This window comes from Dermacentor andersoni, chromosome 11, assembly GCF_023375885.2.
Source record: "Dermacentor andersoni chromosome 11, qqDerAnde1_hic_scaffold, whole genome shotgun sequence".
Classification (NCBI taxonomy): domain Eukaryota; kingdom Metazoa; phylum Arthropoda; class Arachnida; order Ixodida; family Ixodidae; genus Dermacentor; species Dermacentor andersoni.
The window spans coordinates 106,577,443-106,595,780 of record NC_092824.1 but is presented as its reverse complement, the minus strand read 5'-3'; the positions used below and the strand labels follow the sequence as shown (position 1 = coordinate 106,595,780).

At 47.3% G+C, this 18,338-nt stretch overlaps 2 protein-coding genes and 1 non-coding gene across 3 annotated transcripts; all 3 read left to right on the top strand.

The window, feature by feature from the left end:
• The first annotated feature begins 17 nt into the window (after window positions 1–17).
• Window positions 18–7,417, top strand: LOC126539403 (beta-galactosidase-like). Its single transcript, XM_050186224.3, has 3 exons — window positions 18–4,692; window positions 5,207–5,491; window positions 6,956–7,417. Exons 1-3 carry the CDS (start codon window positions 3,229–3,231, stop codon window positions 7,121–7,123), a joined length of 1,917 nt encoding a protein of 638 aa, XP_050042181.1. The 5' UTR covers window positions 18–3,228; the 3' UTR covers window positions 7,124–7,417.
• An 83-nt stretch (window positions 7,418–7,500) lies between these two features.
• On the top strand, window positions 7,501–17,453 carry LOC126539400 (beta-galactosidase-like). The gene is made up of 3 exons (XM_050186221.3): window positions 7,501–9,810; window positions 13,480–13,767; window positions 15,579–17,453. The coding sequence occupies exons 1-3, from the start codon at window positions 8,257–8,259 to the stop codon at window positions 15,747–15,749; spliced, it is 2,013 nt and encodes a 670-aa protein (XP_050042178.1). The 5' UTR covers window positions 7,501–8,256; the 3' UTR covers window positions 15,750–17,453.
• TRNAT-CGU (transfer RNA threonine (anticodon CGU)) lies at window positions 13,075–13,147 on the top strand. Its single transcript has one exon. It is a non-coding gene; the product is annotated as a tRNA-Thr (tRNA).
• Window positions 17,454–18,338: the final 885 nt, after the last annotated feature.

Genomic DNA, 18,338 nt, shown 5'->3' with positions numbered 1-18,338 from the left:
TCGCGAAAACCTGCTTTCAAAGTAGTTTCTGGGCTGAAATTTTTCCTAGCTGGAACAAGGTGCGGTACTTCACGTATTTCTGAATTTTTACTAAAAAAAAAAAATCATTACATGTCTGACATACGACAACAACAAAAAAATTGAATTTAAGCCTCGTAGCGATGGCATTGTTACAGGAATGTAATGTAAAACACGCGACCAGCCTTGTCCTGCCTTACAACCCCTCTAAAACACATGCCATGTGATGTTTATTTCTAAAGTCACAGACCGTTCACCCGAAACAGTGTACAAACAACTCGCTCCAGCAGTAAACATTAGTATAGTTTGTTTAGGGCTAGAGGGAACGCGGCAAGCTACTGACGCGATGTAACCATGACCCCCTTTCTCCCCCTCCCCCCTCTCTCTTTGTTGTTATTGTAGTTGTTGCGACGCCGAGGAGAATGCTGAAGCGACGAGAGAGAAACCGAAGTTAGAAATTTCATTTAGCAATGCCACGTTCCAGCTCTGTAGGACGCAAAAGTTCACGTCTCAGTGCACGTTCACGTTGGACGAAGCACGCACCCATTCCGACCGATTCAGCTAGAACTAATAACCAGAGAAGCGAGCAAAGGAATAACCCAACACATTGAGAACGTCTACCACGACGCAAACGAATGCACCGCGACTGCGTTTCAGCACGCGAGGTTTCTCTAACTACATTTCATTATTAGCAGATAGCACGTTAGCATCAAGCATTAAGCATTAAGCATTAGCATTAAGTAAGCAGAAGTCGTAACCGAAACGTATTTTTTTGACGGCGCTTATCTGAGAAGGTACTTGCTTCTAACTTAGTTCCAAGAAGACGTGTCTCGCCAACTTACCAGATTCGATTCATCAATCGCGAAATGAGTCCTGAAGTGATTAGTTAGAAAGTCAATAAATTCTGACAATTAGATAAATGCCCACTATGATTTCTCGTTGCGATTCCTGTCGCTATCTCTGGAAACATATCTCAGACACTATGTTCGTACATATCGTCCGCAGACGATTAAAAAAAAAAAAAAACTTTGTACTTCGTCAAAACTGATAGAACACATAATATTTAAGCACATCTCAGTCTTCATTGAAAATAATGGCTTCTGCGACGCGCGCTAGGACGACTTCCGTCGTGGTAGATCCACCGTAACACAACTATTAGAAACAGTGCATGAAATCGCTGCAGCATTAGACGGTCAAGGCCAAATTGACATGGTATTCTTATATTTTGAGAAAGCCTTCGACCGTGTGTCGCACCAAAAGTTCTTATCAAAGTTAAAACCTATTGTCAAAAACGACCAGCTACTTCACTGGATTGAGGCGAATCTTACGGGAAGGCGACAGACAGTCATTGTTGATGATGCGAAATCAGACTTATCCGGTGTGCAATCTGGAATCCCACAGGGATCAGTCTTGGGCCCTCTGTTCTTTCGAGTTTTTATCAATGATATAGTCAATAATATACCTGTTAAAATTCGGCTGTTGGCAGATGACTGCGTAATTCATTATGAAATTCACAGCGAGGCAGATCAGACGATCCCAAATTCATCCTTATCAGCAATAGCGACATGGTGCTTAGAGTGGCCAACGAGCATTAACCTAAGAAAAACAGTATCAGTGATCATTACACGCAAAAAGAAGCCGTTACCTTTTGTAAACAGCATTGATGGCCATGACTTATCCTCTGTTACACAATATAAATACGTTGGTTTAGTAATTACGTCGGACCTTAGGTGGAATAGCCATGCAACTCACATTAAAAAAAGCAAGCCATGAAGAAGCTCGGATACCTGAGGAAGACGTTAGCTAAATCTACAAGTAATATAAAATTATAAGCATACAAGACTTTCATCAGACCATTGCTAGAGTACGCTACTCCTGTCTGAGACCCTTACACCCAAGCAAGCGTAAATATTATTGAAATAATACAGCGGAAATAAGTCAGCTGGGTTTATTTTTAATTCCTACCGCCGTCATACATTAGTTAGCGCTCTATTACAGGAGACGAACCTGGAAACCCTAGAGGTAAGGCGATATCGAGAGACTCTCAAATTGTAATATTTAATTCATTAGGAGCATGTAAAACTAGATGAAACATTGTATATTAGACCTTGTAGCCGGCGCCCAACGCGTTCATCACTATCATTCAGGTTAGACGAGTATTCGCAACACACCACTTTATTTAAGCAGTCGTTGTTCCCCGGAACCATGCATGACTGGAACGCCCTGCCCGAAAACGTTCTTCAAAGCTCAACCTTATCATCCTTTGCGCACGCTCTCGTTAATCTATGACCCGAAACGTTTCCCACGATCTCTGCCCTATTCCATATACTATGTGATATAGATCATAGCATGTCAATGGCACCTTATTTTTGTGTGTATAAGCCATTGTGTAAACATGTGCTGTATTTCACATGTTATTGGGTTGTTAAACCCTTTGTGTATATCCCACTCCTGCCTAGGGCCTGTAAAACAGGCTGGCAGCACGAACAAACAAAAAAAAAAACTGGTATATAATATGTTAGCCCCGCAGAGCGTGCTTGTATTAAACTGTTCCGGGCGCTCAATTTACACCGACTAGCATAGACCGACTGCATTGACAATTTTTTTTTCGTTTCTGCTGAATCTTTGAGCCTACCTCGCGGGTACTTCTCGCATTTCTTCCCTACCTTTCATTTATCATTTTCTCTTTCTCTCTTCGTGTCGCAATGAAATATGACACATTCTTCAGAAGCAGCTGGCTGAAGGACGATATGCTTGAAAGCCTCTATTCTCGTTCCCACAAGTTGAGTGACGCAACACCTTTCCCGCAATCAGCCTTCTCTTCACGCCGGCCGTCCACAATTCCGCGGTCTCGGTCGCAGTTTTTCTGTTTCGGGCCGATGAATTCCAGTCAGCTCACCCCAATCGAGGCTTCCCTAACGTGCTTTTTTTTTTTTCTTCATTGCCCCTTGATCATAATGAGGGGCGTTTCAAATTCTCATCCAACAGTGTTGTCAACGCATCCGGTAGCATTCCCTCCGTTCTACCACATATCGAACAACAGGAAACGGTTACCCATAAAAAACGCACGTGTTCTTTATACAACCAAGCCGACGTGCCCAATCACCGGCATTGGGTCCCGAGAAAAACAAGAGAGAACGTCAATTTCCGATTGAAGGTTGCCAGCCTTGGAGAAGACGAAGGTAATGCGAATGAGCTCATTCAGGCGACATGACTCATTTGACTGCGCTCGCTTTCACGGTGACGATATTATTAGGCTCCTCGCATCGCACGTCACACCGACGCTCCTTTACCGTCGACTACGCGAACAACCAGTTCCTCAAAGATGGCCAGCCTTTCCGCTTCATTTCCGGCTCCCTGCACTATTTCCGCATCCCAAGGGCGTACTGGAGAGATCGCATGGTAAAGATGAGACTCGCCGGCTTAAACGCGCTGGACGTTTACGTGGAGTGGAGCGGCCACGAAGTGGAACCGGGAAAGTTCAACTTCAAAGGCGACTACGACTTGCAGGTGTTCCTTGACATCGCCAAGGAAGTCGGGCTGCTGGTGATCTTCAGACCGGGACCGTACATATGCGCCGAAAGAGACAACGGCGGCTTGCCCTATTGGCTGCTGAGGTTGAATCCCGCCATGAGGTACAGGTCGTCAGACATGACTTATCTCTCACGCGTGGAGAAGTGGTTCAGCGTGCTGCTGCCCTCGGTGGAGCCGTATCTCTACAGGAACGGCGGTCCTATCATCGCCGTGCAAGTGGAAAACGAGTACGGCCACTACGTTAGCTGCGACGGCTTTTACATGCGGCACCTGGTCTGGCTTAGCCAATACTACCTCGGCAGGGACGTCGTCCTGTTCAGGACAGACGAACCGAACGACACGTTATACAGGTGCGACGAAGTCCAGGGACCGCTGGTGGCGGGCGACTTCGGCTCGGACAAGGACGTCGACCTAATGTTTCGATTCGTCAGGAGGGCGATGAGACAAGGGCCACTCATCGTGGCCGAGTACTACTCCGGCTGGATGGACAACTGGGGTCGACGTCACGCCCACGTCGATCAACGTGTGGTAGTCAGGAACTTGGATACCATCCTGCAATACAACGCGTCGGTGAACTTTTACGTGTTTCACGGAGGAACCAATTTCGGGTTCACGAACGGCGCGAATCCGCCGGCTCAGCCGACGAGCTACGACTACGGAGCACCCTTGACCGAAGCAGGCGATCCGACCTCTACATACTTCAAGATAAGAGAGACTGTGGGACGCTACCTGCCGCTTCCGAAGGGAGCGCTGCCAGCTCCGGCACCGAAGTTACAGCTCGGTGCCGTCAGTCTCAACTCGTGCACGTCGCTTGACGAAATGCGGGGTTTTCTACAGAGACAAGGGTACGTCAAGCCCGTAGTGTCCCAGTGGCCATTGTCGTTCGAAGCGCTCGGTCAAGCATACGGGTATGTCGTTTACACAGTGAGGTCTTCGTTCAGGCATACGAGCCCGGCCATTCTTAGTGTGCCGGGTATCAAGAACAGGGGTTACGTGTTCACCACACAGAGCCGCACGGTCCTGAGCAGCGATCACTTCGTGTTCAGTGCACCCGTGGTGGTACAGCCCGGTGAGAACATCACGATTCTGGTGGAAAACACAGGCAGGGTCAACTACGGCCCTTTGAATCACGACATGAAGGTGAGGAAGTAATTTTCGGGTCCGCAATGACGTAAGTTGTCTTTTTTTTGTTTGTCGCGTAACATCTTCCTAGGATCAATTTTATCGTTGTTTGACTTCTACGTGCAGCGACTAGTTTTCTTAGAAAATATCTTAATGGGTGGTACCTTATCATTAGTCGCTGTTCTATCATTGCATAGATAGCGCGGAATTCACTTCTTCTTTAACTTTACGATATTTTCTCTTGTCAAGAAGCGTATAATTGTTTCGTGAAGATGCGTATTCTGACGACAATAGCTGCTTTGAAAATTGGAGAGTAGCGATTCATAGTCAAGCTGATTTTATCAACCTAATTTTGTTACACGCTGCGTCATGTTTGTAACTCATCTAACAACTGCTTGGACATAACATGCACAAAGACATTTTTCTACGAAATCCAATTGTATCTAATGCCCTCACAAAGTACTCTTCAATTAGCGAAATGAAAGTACAAGGCTAAAAAAATGAAAATATCGAACGTGCGTTCCACTGGCAGGGAATCATTTCCAACGTCACGTTGGGCAACCACGTGCTTTCTGGCTGGACTATGGAGCCGTTGCCGTTGGACGCGTCCTATGTGATTAGGCACCTGATTGACGCCCTCGAGAACTCGAGCGTGGGTCGACGGTGCTCCGCGCCCTCTGCCTTCTTCGGGACATTCGTGCTGCCCAAGGGTGAAAAGGTGTTGGACACCTACCTGGACCCCACAGGCTGGGGTAAAGGCGCGGCCTACGTCAACGGCTTCAACCTGGGCAGGTACTGGCCAAGCATAGGACCACAGGTAAGAGCCTTTCATCTACGCTCTAGCAGCAGTGTGTTCATCACCCTAGAAAACTAGCTTCTGGCCGTACATCTTCGACAGCCGAGTTAGCCAAGAAAAAAATAAGTATCTTTTCCCGTATAGATTACTATTGACACATGTTCTCGGTGTGTTCAGAAATAAGAAAAAATCCCCGCCCAAGCATTCCGTACGGATGGTTAACCATAGAAGCTGAAACGTGCGGCCCCGGTGAGTATCACTGGGTTAATCGCGACGTTTCATTATACAACGGCTTGGTACCAAGGCTGCCGGATCCTCAGTAGGCAGTTGCTGCTTGGGCTCGGCTGCACAGGCCTTTTCTTGTGCCAGGGCTGCAGGATGGGCACGGCGTAGACGGGCTCGTTCCCTGTTCTGCTCGCTGCGTTGATGAGTGAAAGCTGCCTGCTCCTGAGGAGTACGTATTACGCGTGGCCTACCATTTCGGAGCCGGAGAGAAATTTTTGCGTGCGCGCTCGGCTGCGATGGAGAGTAAAGATGTCATTACCGGAGCAACCAATCGTGCGCCCCTCTTTCACTTTTTGTTGGCGCATGCGCATGGGGCTGCGCCGGAGGTGTTTTCGGCGTACAGGCGACAGACGGACGGACGAATTGGCTAGCCATATGCAGCTTCGCTGTAAAAGTTGTAAAAACCTCATGTAAATAGCATTCTTGTTCTACTTAGCAGTAAAATTTGTCAAACATTCTAACGCTGCAGCAACGCTGGTGTCAGCTGGTGAGTTCGGTATATTTATAGGTTATTGTAACTTACGCTATCACTTTACCCGCCAATTATTATACTGTTACAGATGACTCTACCGGGGGCTGTTCGTGTAAACCTAAAAAAGAGTGGGAAGGAGGTTATCTTTGTTGAGCTATACTGCGGCGTCATCAGGGTCTGAAACATTCCTCTGCATTTTCTCAGAAAGGAATGTTTGCTGCTTGATGAACTGCTACCCGAGGATACACACATCAGCTGTCTATTTTCCTCATTTTAACAGAACGTTTTAAATTTAATCAGAACGCTTCCTTAGAGAGAACACAATTCGTGCAGGCTGGTCACAGCTGTCGTCTGCCGTAGTTCTTCTAAAAGCACTGGTGTGTTTAAAAAAGATCACCATGGGGACTGAATTAAAAACTGCACTTATCAACTGCCTTGCTCGTGTATGTGCGCTCAAATTATCTTCACCTCTCCATTTCTTCTTGTCATTTCCCCCCCTTTTCCAATTCCCAAAGGCAAAGTAGCCTACTGGATAGTTAAAATGGTTAATCCACCTGCCTTTCACCTCTTATTTTCTCCGCCTGTCCTCTTCGCTTACTCTTCCTTAAAGGCGTTGGAAACAATAACGTCCAAGGTTCCAACACGCCGACGTTTATGCCACTACATCGAACATACCGGTTGTATTTTCGTTGATAACTTTAGCTTGTACATTTCTTCAATCCTCGCAGGTGACTCTGTACGTTCCCGGCGTGCTGCTCCGTCCGTACCCGAACAAGAACACGATCCTGCTCTTCGAAACTGAGTTTACGCCGCCAGGAAACCGGACCGTTAGCTTCGTGGATGTGGCTAACATTGACGGTCCTATTCCTGGTGACACCGTGAGCTTCAGGGGATAGCGATCCACGTGCGATCCACGTGCGTCGCGTCCAGTGCTTCGCGTACGAGTGCTGCTAAGTTTTAGTGGAAACAGCGGCCGAGTGTTTCTCGCAGTCCCGCTACATCGGCAAGAGTATCAGCTAGAGAGGCGACCGCGACGAATTGTAATCGGAAACTTGAGAGGCGCACCATGCTACTTGCAGTGTCTTCTACTTCAAGTGATTATCACTGTCGATGATCGAAACAAAAGTATGAAAAAATAGCACGCATGGAAGAATAGTGCAAATGAACAATAAAGGCAAAGCATAAACTAACGAAGGGTCGAATCAATTGCAGATCGACAAACCGCCAAGCGGGCCTAAGAGCTGCGACTACGTGTAGAGAAAGAGAGAAAGAATCCTTTCTCTCTATTCAGCCGTCTACTGCAGCAATGAGGTCCTATCTTTCATAATTACTTCTCTAGTTAGAAGTTCGAGTAATCTTATAAGACGCATATTTCTCTCTAATAAAGGGAATCTAGAGGAAATCACTTAACTGTCACACGTTTCCATATTTAAGAAGTGTCAAATCCATTTTCCCAAAGAACGCGTAAGTGCTCCCTTAAGCAAGAGTACATACGTACCAGGGATTCAACGAACGAGCCGATTTTATTCTCGCCTACAAATGTGACACGTATTTGAGGACTGCACTCCAAACTTATGGCACTGCCTACGTTCTTGACGGGTCAATTTCATTTTGTGCACCTCAATTACGAATAAATTAAGTTCTTTTATTTGGGGGGTGCAGACTGTGGTCCGTGTATTTTTGCTTAAGGGTGCACGCACTAGCGTTGGTCATAGGGCACTAGCGAACAGGCGAGGTAACCGTAGCGGCTTTGAGCTCCGATTCACTTATTTTTTGCTTTCAGCATTCCTGATGCGACACGCCACGTGCGATATCTTTATTCCACCCCTTATTGTAGACCTCGAGTCCCCATTGCTGCTAACATACTAGCACATATCGCAACTACAGCCTCTTACGTCTAAAGAACAAAAAAAAAGAAAATTGAGCAGTTACTTTTAGGGCAGGCCCCGCCTAACTTACGCTGTGGCAGCTAAACATGTTTATTCTTTAAGAGCGTTTGTTTCTCAACACTACATCCTGGAACGCGGCCATGCGGAGGCCGATAACGCCGGAGATACGCCGGAGATACGCCGGCGTCGTGTTCCGAAGTCGGCAAGACGGCTCGCAAATGTGCAGCGGCATGGGTCGCGTATTCCTCGCACTGCTTTACGTGGCGGCCTTGAACCTAGGGATCGATGGCGCCGGGCCCACGAGGTCTTTCACAGTCGACTACGCGAACGACCGCTTCCTGAAGGATGGCCACCCCTTCCGCTACATTTCTGGGTCCCTGCACTACTTCCGCGTCCCCAGGGAGTACTGGAGAGACCGCATGGAAAAGATGAGACTCGCCGGCCTCAACGCTCTCCAGACGTACGTGGAATGGAGCGGCCACGAACCGGAACCCGGAACTTTCAACTTCAGAGGCGACTACGATCTCAAGACCTTTCTGGACACTGCGAACGACGTCGGGCTGCTCGTAATACTCAGGCCGGGCCCTTACATATGTGCCGAGAGAGACAACGGCGGTTTACCGTACTGGCTGCTTAGGCTTAACCCCCAAATGCAATACAGGAGTTCGGATCCGTCTTACACGTCTCGCGTCGAGAAGTGGTTCCACGTGCTGCTACCAATGGTAGAGCCGTACCTGTACAATAACGGCGGTCCGATCATCGCCCTGCAAGTCGAGAACGAGTACGGCCAGTACGTCGCCTGCGACAAGGACTACATGCGGCAGCTCGTCGGCCTCTTCGGACGCTACCTCGGCCAAGACGTCGTGCTGTTCAGGACGGACACGCCGGGCGACGCCATCTACGAGTGCGACCGGGTGCGCGGAACGCTACCGACCGCCGACTTTGGCGCCAGCGCGAACGTCACGGAAATGTTTTCCATCGTGAGACGGGCGATGGGCCGAGGACCGCTCGTCGTGACCGAGTACTATCCCGGATGGCTCGACCTCTGGGGTTTTCCGCACGCGAAAGTAGACCACCGCGCGATGCTGAAGACGCTCGAGGAGATACTGCTGCACAACGCGTCGGTGAATCTTTACATGTTCCACGGCGGCACGAACTTCGGCTTCACGAACGGCGCCAGTCCGACCCCTCAGACGACGAGCTACGACTACGGGGCCCCGCTGACGGAGGCTGGCGATCCCGCGGAGAGCTACTTCAACGTAAGAGACGTCGTCGGACGCTATTTGCCGGTTCCCAACGGCACGCTTCCGGTTCCGGCACCCAAGCTTAACCTCGGCTCCGTGAACGTTCCGCATTGCGCCTCGCTTCACAAGATCCAGGAATTCTTTCGTCAACGCGGGTTCGTTGAGGCGGCGACGTCTCGGAACCCGAAGACGTTCGAAGACCTCGGCGCGGCCTACGGTTACGTGCTGTACACCACGAGCGTGACGTTTCGTCCCGAGAGCCCGGCTATTCTGCAGGCCCCCGGGATCAAGGACAGGGGCTACGTGATGACCGCGCAGAGTCGAGCGGTAATCGACAGTCGTACGTCCGCGCACAGCGCACCGGTGGTGGTGAGGCAAGGCGAGAACGTCACGATTCTCGTTGAAAACACGGGCAGGATAAACGTTGGAGTCGGGAACCACGATCCCAAGGTAAGCAATCAAATTCGTAGAAGGCTTGTAAGGAGCAGCGAAACACGTAAAGATTTGCGCGCGGCGCTGAAAAGAAAGGAAAACGTTAGGAGTGTTTGAATAGTGAAATTATCGAATCAAATGGAATACGGATATTCAAGAAAAAGACTTTTGAACACCGAATCAAGTACGGTATATTTTTTTCTCATTCGTAAATGATGGGAAATATAAACGTTGCTTGTAGTACTTTTAAACGCTAATTTACATCATTTGATACACGTAATGTCGTTCAGAGTTCAATGCCCTGTCAACAGCGCAGCGCATGTAAATGAGAAAGAACTGATAGGTGTTCGTATCTGGCGCACCATCGCAATGACAATGACACTAAAGCGCATGTAGCGAATGCCATCAGATGTATAGAAGGGAGGAAAAACCTAGAGATCACGGCATCAGAAAAAAAAAAAGAAAGAAAAGAAAGAAAAAGAAAGAAAGGAAGATCTTCTAGCACATCTGTGCAAAAGTGACTTTGTCATAATGCATGAAGCTAATCAAACCGGCGCACGTTGGTAGTACCAACTTGATTTCAGCCTTTATGCCTAGGCTGCAAAGGAATTTAGCGGCACCTCAGGCCTCCAAACATTGCTTTTGACTGTACGTAGTGCGCTGCGTTCGTTAAATGAGCGAGGCATAAGCACCGCACATTGCTTTCAAGGCATGTAAGCATGGTGTGATCATCCAAATAACGAAGCGCATTGCCAAAATCGAGAAAACAAACCCGTGCACTGCCTATAGGCGAGACATCGTTCGTGAATGACTGAAAATTATTCAGCAGAACTTGGCTGCTGCAAGCATTTACTCAGCAATTGGTGCGGCTGTGCAGCAAACACGGCTACCCTACAGCATAATGATTCGGAATAGGCGCCGCTCGAACTTGGCATTTCTCCCTGTAGACGCAAATAAGCATTGGTATCCTTATATTCGCAGAGAAACGAATATTCGACAACTTCGAATATGGACAACTTCGAATATCGACAACTTCGAATATCGACAACTTCGAATAATGCATTATTGCACCGAATACAAATAAACTATAGCGAAGAATAATCAGTACTTATTCGAATTTTAGAATATTGGCGGAACCCTGGGGAACATGGAACGAACAAAGCTTTGCATTCTAGAGACATCCCATGCAGCCGCATTGCCACTTTTTTGTTTTCTGTGAGGTTAGAGCACTTCTCACTTAGCGTACGGAAGCGTCGTAATGAAACGGCTTATGAACAATGCGGTAAGTGTTGGAGCAAATCATTACATGCTAATTTAGAATAGACTAAACGAAGCAGGAGCTTTAGTACACGGCGAGGAGTTGACCTGAAAGTGCATGCCACTGAAGTTGACTGACACTCGAGCCTTTTTTGTGGGTGTACAATGCTTCTACAACACCAAATAAAAGCCACTCTTACGGTCAGAATAAGCTTGACAAGCAAGACAAAGCGCAATGACGAAAAAACAAGTGGTCACGCCACATCGAAGTTCCTGCACTACAGTTCGCGATGACGCCAGGAATTTCGACGGCGGCTGCTAGGGCCTCGTCTTTTTTTTTTTTTTTTTTTTGTCGGCAACGTGTACTACTTCGCAGTTACAGGACGTTCGCTGGGCTCTAACAGCTGGAATATGCAAAAATGCTTTGAATTTTGTGACGTAACATTGACATACTGGCGGAAGCATTTCGGCGTAAAACTTAAAAAAGAAAACGAAAATTTGACCTTCACTGCCACATTTAATAACCAATCTTTTATTGCGGATTCAATGTAAATAGGGCTTTGAAAGAATGCATGGCGTTTTAACCTGATTTATTTCTTCTCTTTAGCGTACCCTTAAGTCAGTCTGAGGCTAGAAACTATAAGCCTGGACTAAGCTGCAGCTCAATGGCTACGGCATCGCGTTGCTAAGCACAAGAACACAGGTTTGGTTCCCGACCCGGCGGATGCATATCGAGGGCGATGAAAAGCATAAGCGATCCCGTACCATGCATTGGGTGCCCGTTAAAGAACCCTAGGTGCTTACAATTCTTCTGCATGCTCTACTATATCGGGTTCCTCGTAAACCAGTGTGCAGTTGACGCCATTACTTTTCACCTGGTCTGTTAATAGCGTCTAACTGTCTACCGGTGAAGATGGGCTACAGTGTTTTTCAAAGGAGCCAAAGGCAGTACTTAGGAAGTGTTGATAACTTCCACTGCACACAACATCGCAGATGTGTGAAAATATCTGGAATCCGTCATGTCGCAGTGACATTGCGGCGCTCTGGTTCAGGCGCGCAATGAAAAATACGGAAGTTTCGCCTTCATTTTCAGTTCTAGTAATCAATATCTTACCGCGAAATCAACAAAATATGGCTTTTAAAGCAACAGTGACAGTGACAAGAACTTCATTAGAGTGTCCTGAGGAACTCGATTGGGGGGACCGAAGGCTCCCCGATCAAGTTGTTGGCTCCGCCCACGACGGGACAGGGAGGTGGTGACTCTCCGCGACGTCGCGGGCCCTCTGGACGGCCTGTAGTTGGTTTGTAAAATCCGAGCTCTTCAGCAAGGCGTCCCACTTGCACTTGTTATGAAAGTCGGAGCCCGCGTTGTACGGGCACAGCCAGAGCATGTAGTCGAAGGAGCAGCACGCGTGACCGCATTTGGAGCACGATTGCGGGAAGTTCGGGTCTATCCAACTCAGCGCTCTAGGGGTGAGGTAGGATCTCGTCTGTAAAAGTCTGAAAGTAACAGCCTGAGCCCTGTTCAGTTTCGGGCTGGGGGGAGGGAATTTTCTACTGCTTTGTTTGTAATGTGATGTAGAAAAAAAAATTCAGTAGCCACTTAGCGGTAAACGCGAGGGAAACGCGTCCGCATTACGTCGCATCTCTACGAGGTCCCGGATCCATGACGTGAACCGCGTCCCCTACATTGCAAGATGCTGTTCGGGAGCTCGCTCGACACAAGTTCTGCCTGTTCGAGGAACGAAGTCTATATGAGAGGTAGTGCGGAGCGTACCATCGTCATTTGAACTACACATAGCGAGGATCTCGAATCCGGCAACAATGATGCCTTCAGGTAGCACGTGTGGATTTATTGACCAGTTGCCGTCGCCCGCATATAGATGGCGTACTCGTGACGCATGAGGCAGAAAAGATGTTCCACATCCGGTGCCAAGACTTGAGTGCGGCGGCACTGGCTATTGCTCCCAGGGTTAGTTCTAGTAGTAAAACGTAAATACCTCAGATAGTGGATGTGAGAACGGCGCCGCGGTAGCTCAGTTGGTTAGAGCATCGCACACGTAATGAGAAGACGTGGGTTCGTATCCCACCTGCGGCCAGTTTTTTCACCCAGTTACATTTTAATTAATTTATCACATACGGCGTATATATATATATATATATATATATATATATATATATATATATATATATATATATATATATATATACCACGTAATCTAATCTACCTCGATACCACGCGAGTGGCTTCCCACACTTGACGTACACTTTTTTCCGATTTGACACTCTAATGCTCACGCATACAACAAGCGCGGTTTGTCAGTGTGACGTGATTTCTTGTTTCCTTTCAGTGTCGTTTTAAACAGAAGGTTGAGGCAAGCAACTAAGCATCGAAATGGTATGTACACAGTGGGCTCATTTTCGTTCCAGGGAATTCTTACGAACGTCACTCTGGACAAACGCGTCCTACTTGGCTGGACAATGGAACCAGTGCCGGTGAGCAACCCAGACGCAATGAGTGACCTGAACGAAGCCTTGCACTCCGTCACCAATGAATCGCGCTGTTCCGCCCCTGGCGCGTTTTACGGCTTCTTCGCCGTGCCTCACCTCGGCGACAACGTTCCCGACACCTTTCTGGACACGACTGGCTGGGGGAAGGGCGTGGCCTTCGTCAACGGCTTCAACCTGGGACGATATTGGCCCAGCATCGGGCCGCAGGTGAGGACAAGTACTCGGCTGCTCTGCCGACTACGCAGCGATGCGTTGAGTAGCGTGATCTACTATTCTAGTTCTGCGTGGTTATGCCGAGAATGTGAAGCAGAACCATCAAATAACCAAAACACGGAAAGCCTAATGCGTTGCCAATATAGTAGCATTTTCGATGTGCTGGTCTCTCTCACTCTCTCCTTTCTTTCTCTTACCGCGGTAACCTCTCCCAGTGTAGGGTGGATAACCGACATTTTTCTGGTTAACACCCCTGCCTTCTCTGTTTCTTTTCTTCTTTCTCTCTTGAGACGCTGGAGCGAGCTTTCAGTTGTGGATAGTTAATCAAACTAAGTGCTAATTAAATTAATACTGGAACCGTATATTTTCCCTCAAATGCCACGATGATGTTTTTGCACACATGTATTCTCCGGGGGCAGAAGCAAAGGTGAACAAATATTCTAGTTTTCCTTGATGTGGAACTAGGTTTGGACATTACAGGGTTAAAGGAGTAGTGACGTGAAGCTTCCAAATTTTTGTTTTCCAGCTAAATAATGTTCCTCGAGTTCCAAACACTAAAAAAAATGCTGGCCACATAACTTAATAGCGGTAACTTCGCGCCCCACATAATTTAATACAATCGCTTTTCCACGAACCAGTTTCGGTTTCATTTTTCAGGAGATGCATCTGTCATCACGTCATCACTCAAAAGGTGGTCAGGTGTGAGCAGAAAGTTGTGACGTTTTGCCATTCGCTCCTGCTCGCTGTGTCGTCTGCTATGCTCCCATACTCGTTCCGCGGCCCGAAGTGACAGCAAAGCAGACGAACAAAGGAGGAGGAGGAGACAAAGGAGAGGAAAGACAGGGGGTTAGCCAGTGTAAGTACCGGCTGGCTACCTGTGCTTGGGAAAGGGGTAAAGGGAATAAAAGGAGAACGATGAACAAGAGGGAAAAAAAATGGAAACCAGAAAATTCACGCAGTAACGCGAACCTACGTGCTACAGAGCCAGTCGGAGCTACAGACGAACAGAGCCAGTCGGAGCGATTGACACGGCGTCGCAACATTCTGCTCCCACGTGACCACCTTTTGCACCATGACGGCATGGTACACCCGCCTCACAGGCAACGAAGCCGCAAGTGATTCGTAAAAAAAGACCGATATAAAATAATTACGTACGCAACTTTGAGGCTCAAAAAATACTTTTTAAATCCAGGGTGTCGCGGTATGCCCATGACTGGGCATACGAAGAAGCGCGTCCCATTGCAAGGAGTTCCTTGAGAGTCACGTCTGATGCCTCGAACATCTGTGTAATCGAAAATCATTTGCCTGTGAGAAACTGTTCGGTTGGTCGGAGACAGTTCCGGAGGTGGTGTTCTGTGGCCACCCGAGAACGCACTAATCAATACAAGGGCCTGCTGGAACTATCGACGAAAGACATGCTCAGTTGTGATACCTTGGTGGGGACCAGAGAGTTCCGGGAGAAAAAAAGAATTGTTCTCTTTTATAGAAAACGCCACGAAAATCGTAGACATATCGCAGGCTGTTGACACCAAAGCCAATGTTTCTTATGGGCGTGCTGTGGTACCGGAATGTACTGGAGAGATAAAAGTGAGGAAAAGCCGTACGCAAACGGAAGGGCTTCCACTGCTGCATTTTAAAGCGATAACGCTTCACGCGTAACGAGACAAAACTTCGCACTCACTGAAATTGTTGTGCAAGCCCAGTCACAGTAAACGTAGAAGCCGCACAATTCAACATTTACGTAGTGCGCAGACTGTCGCTCGAAAGTTCTTTCAGTGCAGCGCTACTGCTTACGAACCTCGCAGGTAACCCTGTACGTTCCCGGCGTGCTGCTCCAGCCGTTCCCGTCGCAGAACACGATCTTGCTCTTCGAGACAGAATCTGCACCGAGGGGTGCCAAGACTGTCCGCTTCGTGGACATGCCAAACATCGACGGTCCGGTGCCTGAAGGCTTGGCGCGTTCCCGAGTGCTATAAGGAACGGGCATGCCGAACTCCGGCGTCGACTCGAAGACTCCTAGGTCTGAGGAGGTCTTCCACGTGGTCGCGATTCTCATCGCCGGTTGCCCAGTGCTACGAAGCCGGGTGCGCGAACTGTTAGGCATGACTACTTTCTAATGTCGACACCAAATAAACTACCGTGATTTGCGATAGGACTGCACGCGCGCCAAGTAGAAGAGTCTGCTTTGCCCCCCCCCCCCCCCCCCCCCCCCCCCTCTCTCTCTCTCTCTCTCTCTCTCTCTCTCTCTCTCTCTCTCTCTCTCTCTCTCTCTCTCTCTCTCTCTATTTTGTTCAATAATATATTGTGCAAGCTTCCTGTGTTCCACTCTCACCGTTTCCAGCTTCGCTCAACATAGGTCAAGACAGGTCAAGTAGCGAATTACCTCTATTAGCTTGCTGACACGAAACCTAATATAACGAGCATTCTGTTTGAGACTACGCAGAATAATAAAAAAAGAAGAACACCTGTGGCAGAGAGCACAATTATAGCCTTGATCGAACTGGACTAATCGAAGAGGCGGACGTTACTTGCCTCAGAAATCGGAACACATAATTAATTGGCTGATTAATAAAACTTTCGCTAACTAGATGTCTCACTAATATTGCGCAGCGCATATTGCAATTCACGAATTGTAGCCGGCGTGTTCCCAAGGCGTATCAGATTGTAACGAATACTCAGCACTGCACGAGTTTCCTGATATTCATTCTAGAGGTGTGCGACGAGATAAAATGGCGTTCGATTTACTCACTTGCTTCAATGCACGATATGCCATTTTATTAAAGAACGTAAGCGGGAACACAGTGCGTTTTCACCGCATGATTAGCGGCGCCTATCTCGAAACCGGTGCCATCCGCTTCGTTCCAAGTTCATATGCCTTGCAAACTCAGCGGTTACAATTAGTTAATTGCAATATGCACCGCAAAAATATTCATTAAGAAATCACATTGAACAATTTTGTCAAAATTTTTGACGAATTGTGCATTGCGTTTTATTGTGCAAGCAATGACTGCCCCTATGAGTAATATAATTTGCACAAGTGATACTTCTGAGCGATTTTCTGTGGAATCGCCACAAAGCACTATGGAGCAAATGTGAATCACTTAGAAATTTTTTGAATTTACTGCGCATATATACGCACCATGGTAAAATGTATCGAGAATATTCTGTCCCGTTTTAGTGTAACCAGTTTCCCAAAGAAATAATTCTACAACATTCCCTAAAGGAAGCCAAACAACAAATTAGGCATGGTTGCTTTCTCGTTAAAATATTTGTTATGTATTATGTTCTTTTTAAATGATTGCAAACATTGTTTTTTCACTCTTGTCCTGTAAGCAACGAAAAGATTGTGTTCTTTTTTATGTATTTATTTATTTTTATTTTTACTAGTTTCCCGAAGAAATAACGCGACAGCATTCAAATGAAAAATTAAAGCTAGATTGTTTATGTTTTCGTTACTAACGCAGTAAAGTATTTATGCAAAGTGTCATCTTGAAGATGTTGCTATATGTATTGTGGTCCTGTTTTGTAAGCCGTGAGCTAGCACCTCATATCTGCTGTGACCCACCTAGAAGCGACTTGTGGGTGGGTCACAGTGTGACATGTTGTGTGACATGTTGTGTGTTGTGTGACAATGTGTGGCATGCTTTGTGCTGCCGAATAAAGATGTATGTATGTATGTATGTATGTATGTATGTATGTATGTATGTATGTATGTATGTATGTAAGGATTCGAATTATGCTATCAGCCACAGGGAATTTTTAAAAATTGTACATAGTTAAAAAAACAGCAATAATGGCCCTTAACATTTCAAAACGTGTTCTACAATTAGTGTTGACTTACAGATTGAAAGCATCTCACGCCACAACCAGCCCACCACGAACTTGGCAAGAGTAGTAAAAAATACCAATAGTAATGATCATCATCATCATCATCATCAGCCTATTTTTATGTCCACTGCCAGAACGAAGGCCTCTCCCTGCGATCTCCAATTATCCCCGTCCCGCGCCCACTGATTCCAACTTGCGCCTCCAAATTTCCTAATTTCATCAACCCACCTATTCTTCTGCCGCCCTCAACAGCGCTTCCCTTCCCTTGGCACCCATTCTGCTACTCTAATGGTTCACCGCTTATCTACCCTACGCATTACATGACCTGCCAAGCTTCATTTTGTTCTCTTGATGCCAGCTAGAATATCGGCTATCGCCATGTGCTCTCTGATCCGCACCACTCTTTTCCTGTCTCTTACCGTTACGCCTAAAATATTTCATTCCATAGATCTTTGCGCGGTCGTTAACTTGTCCTCGAGCTTTTTTGTCAGCCTCCAAGTTTCTGCCCCATATGTGAGCACTGGTAGAATGCAGTGACTGTACTTTAGGTTTAATCGGATGCAAGCTTTCTCGGAATGTCATGTGTCGCTAAATTACAGACCACAAGCTCCGCAGGCTGGCACATTGTTCTATTTCTAGCATGGTAGTCCGTATCGCTGTGCTTCGGTTTGAAATTTAGAGCACTGAGGGATCTCTAACACGAACAGAAGGCACGACAAACGATTGCTTTACTGGGC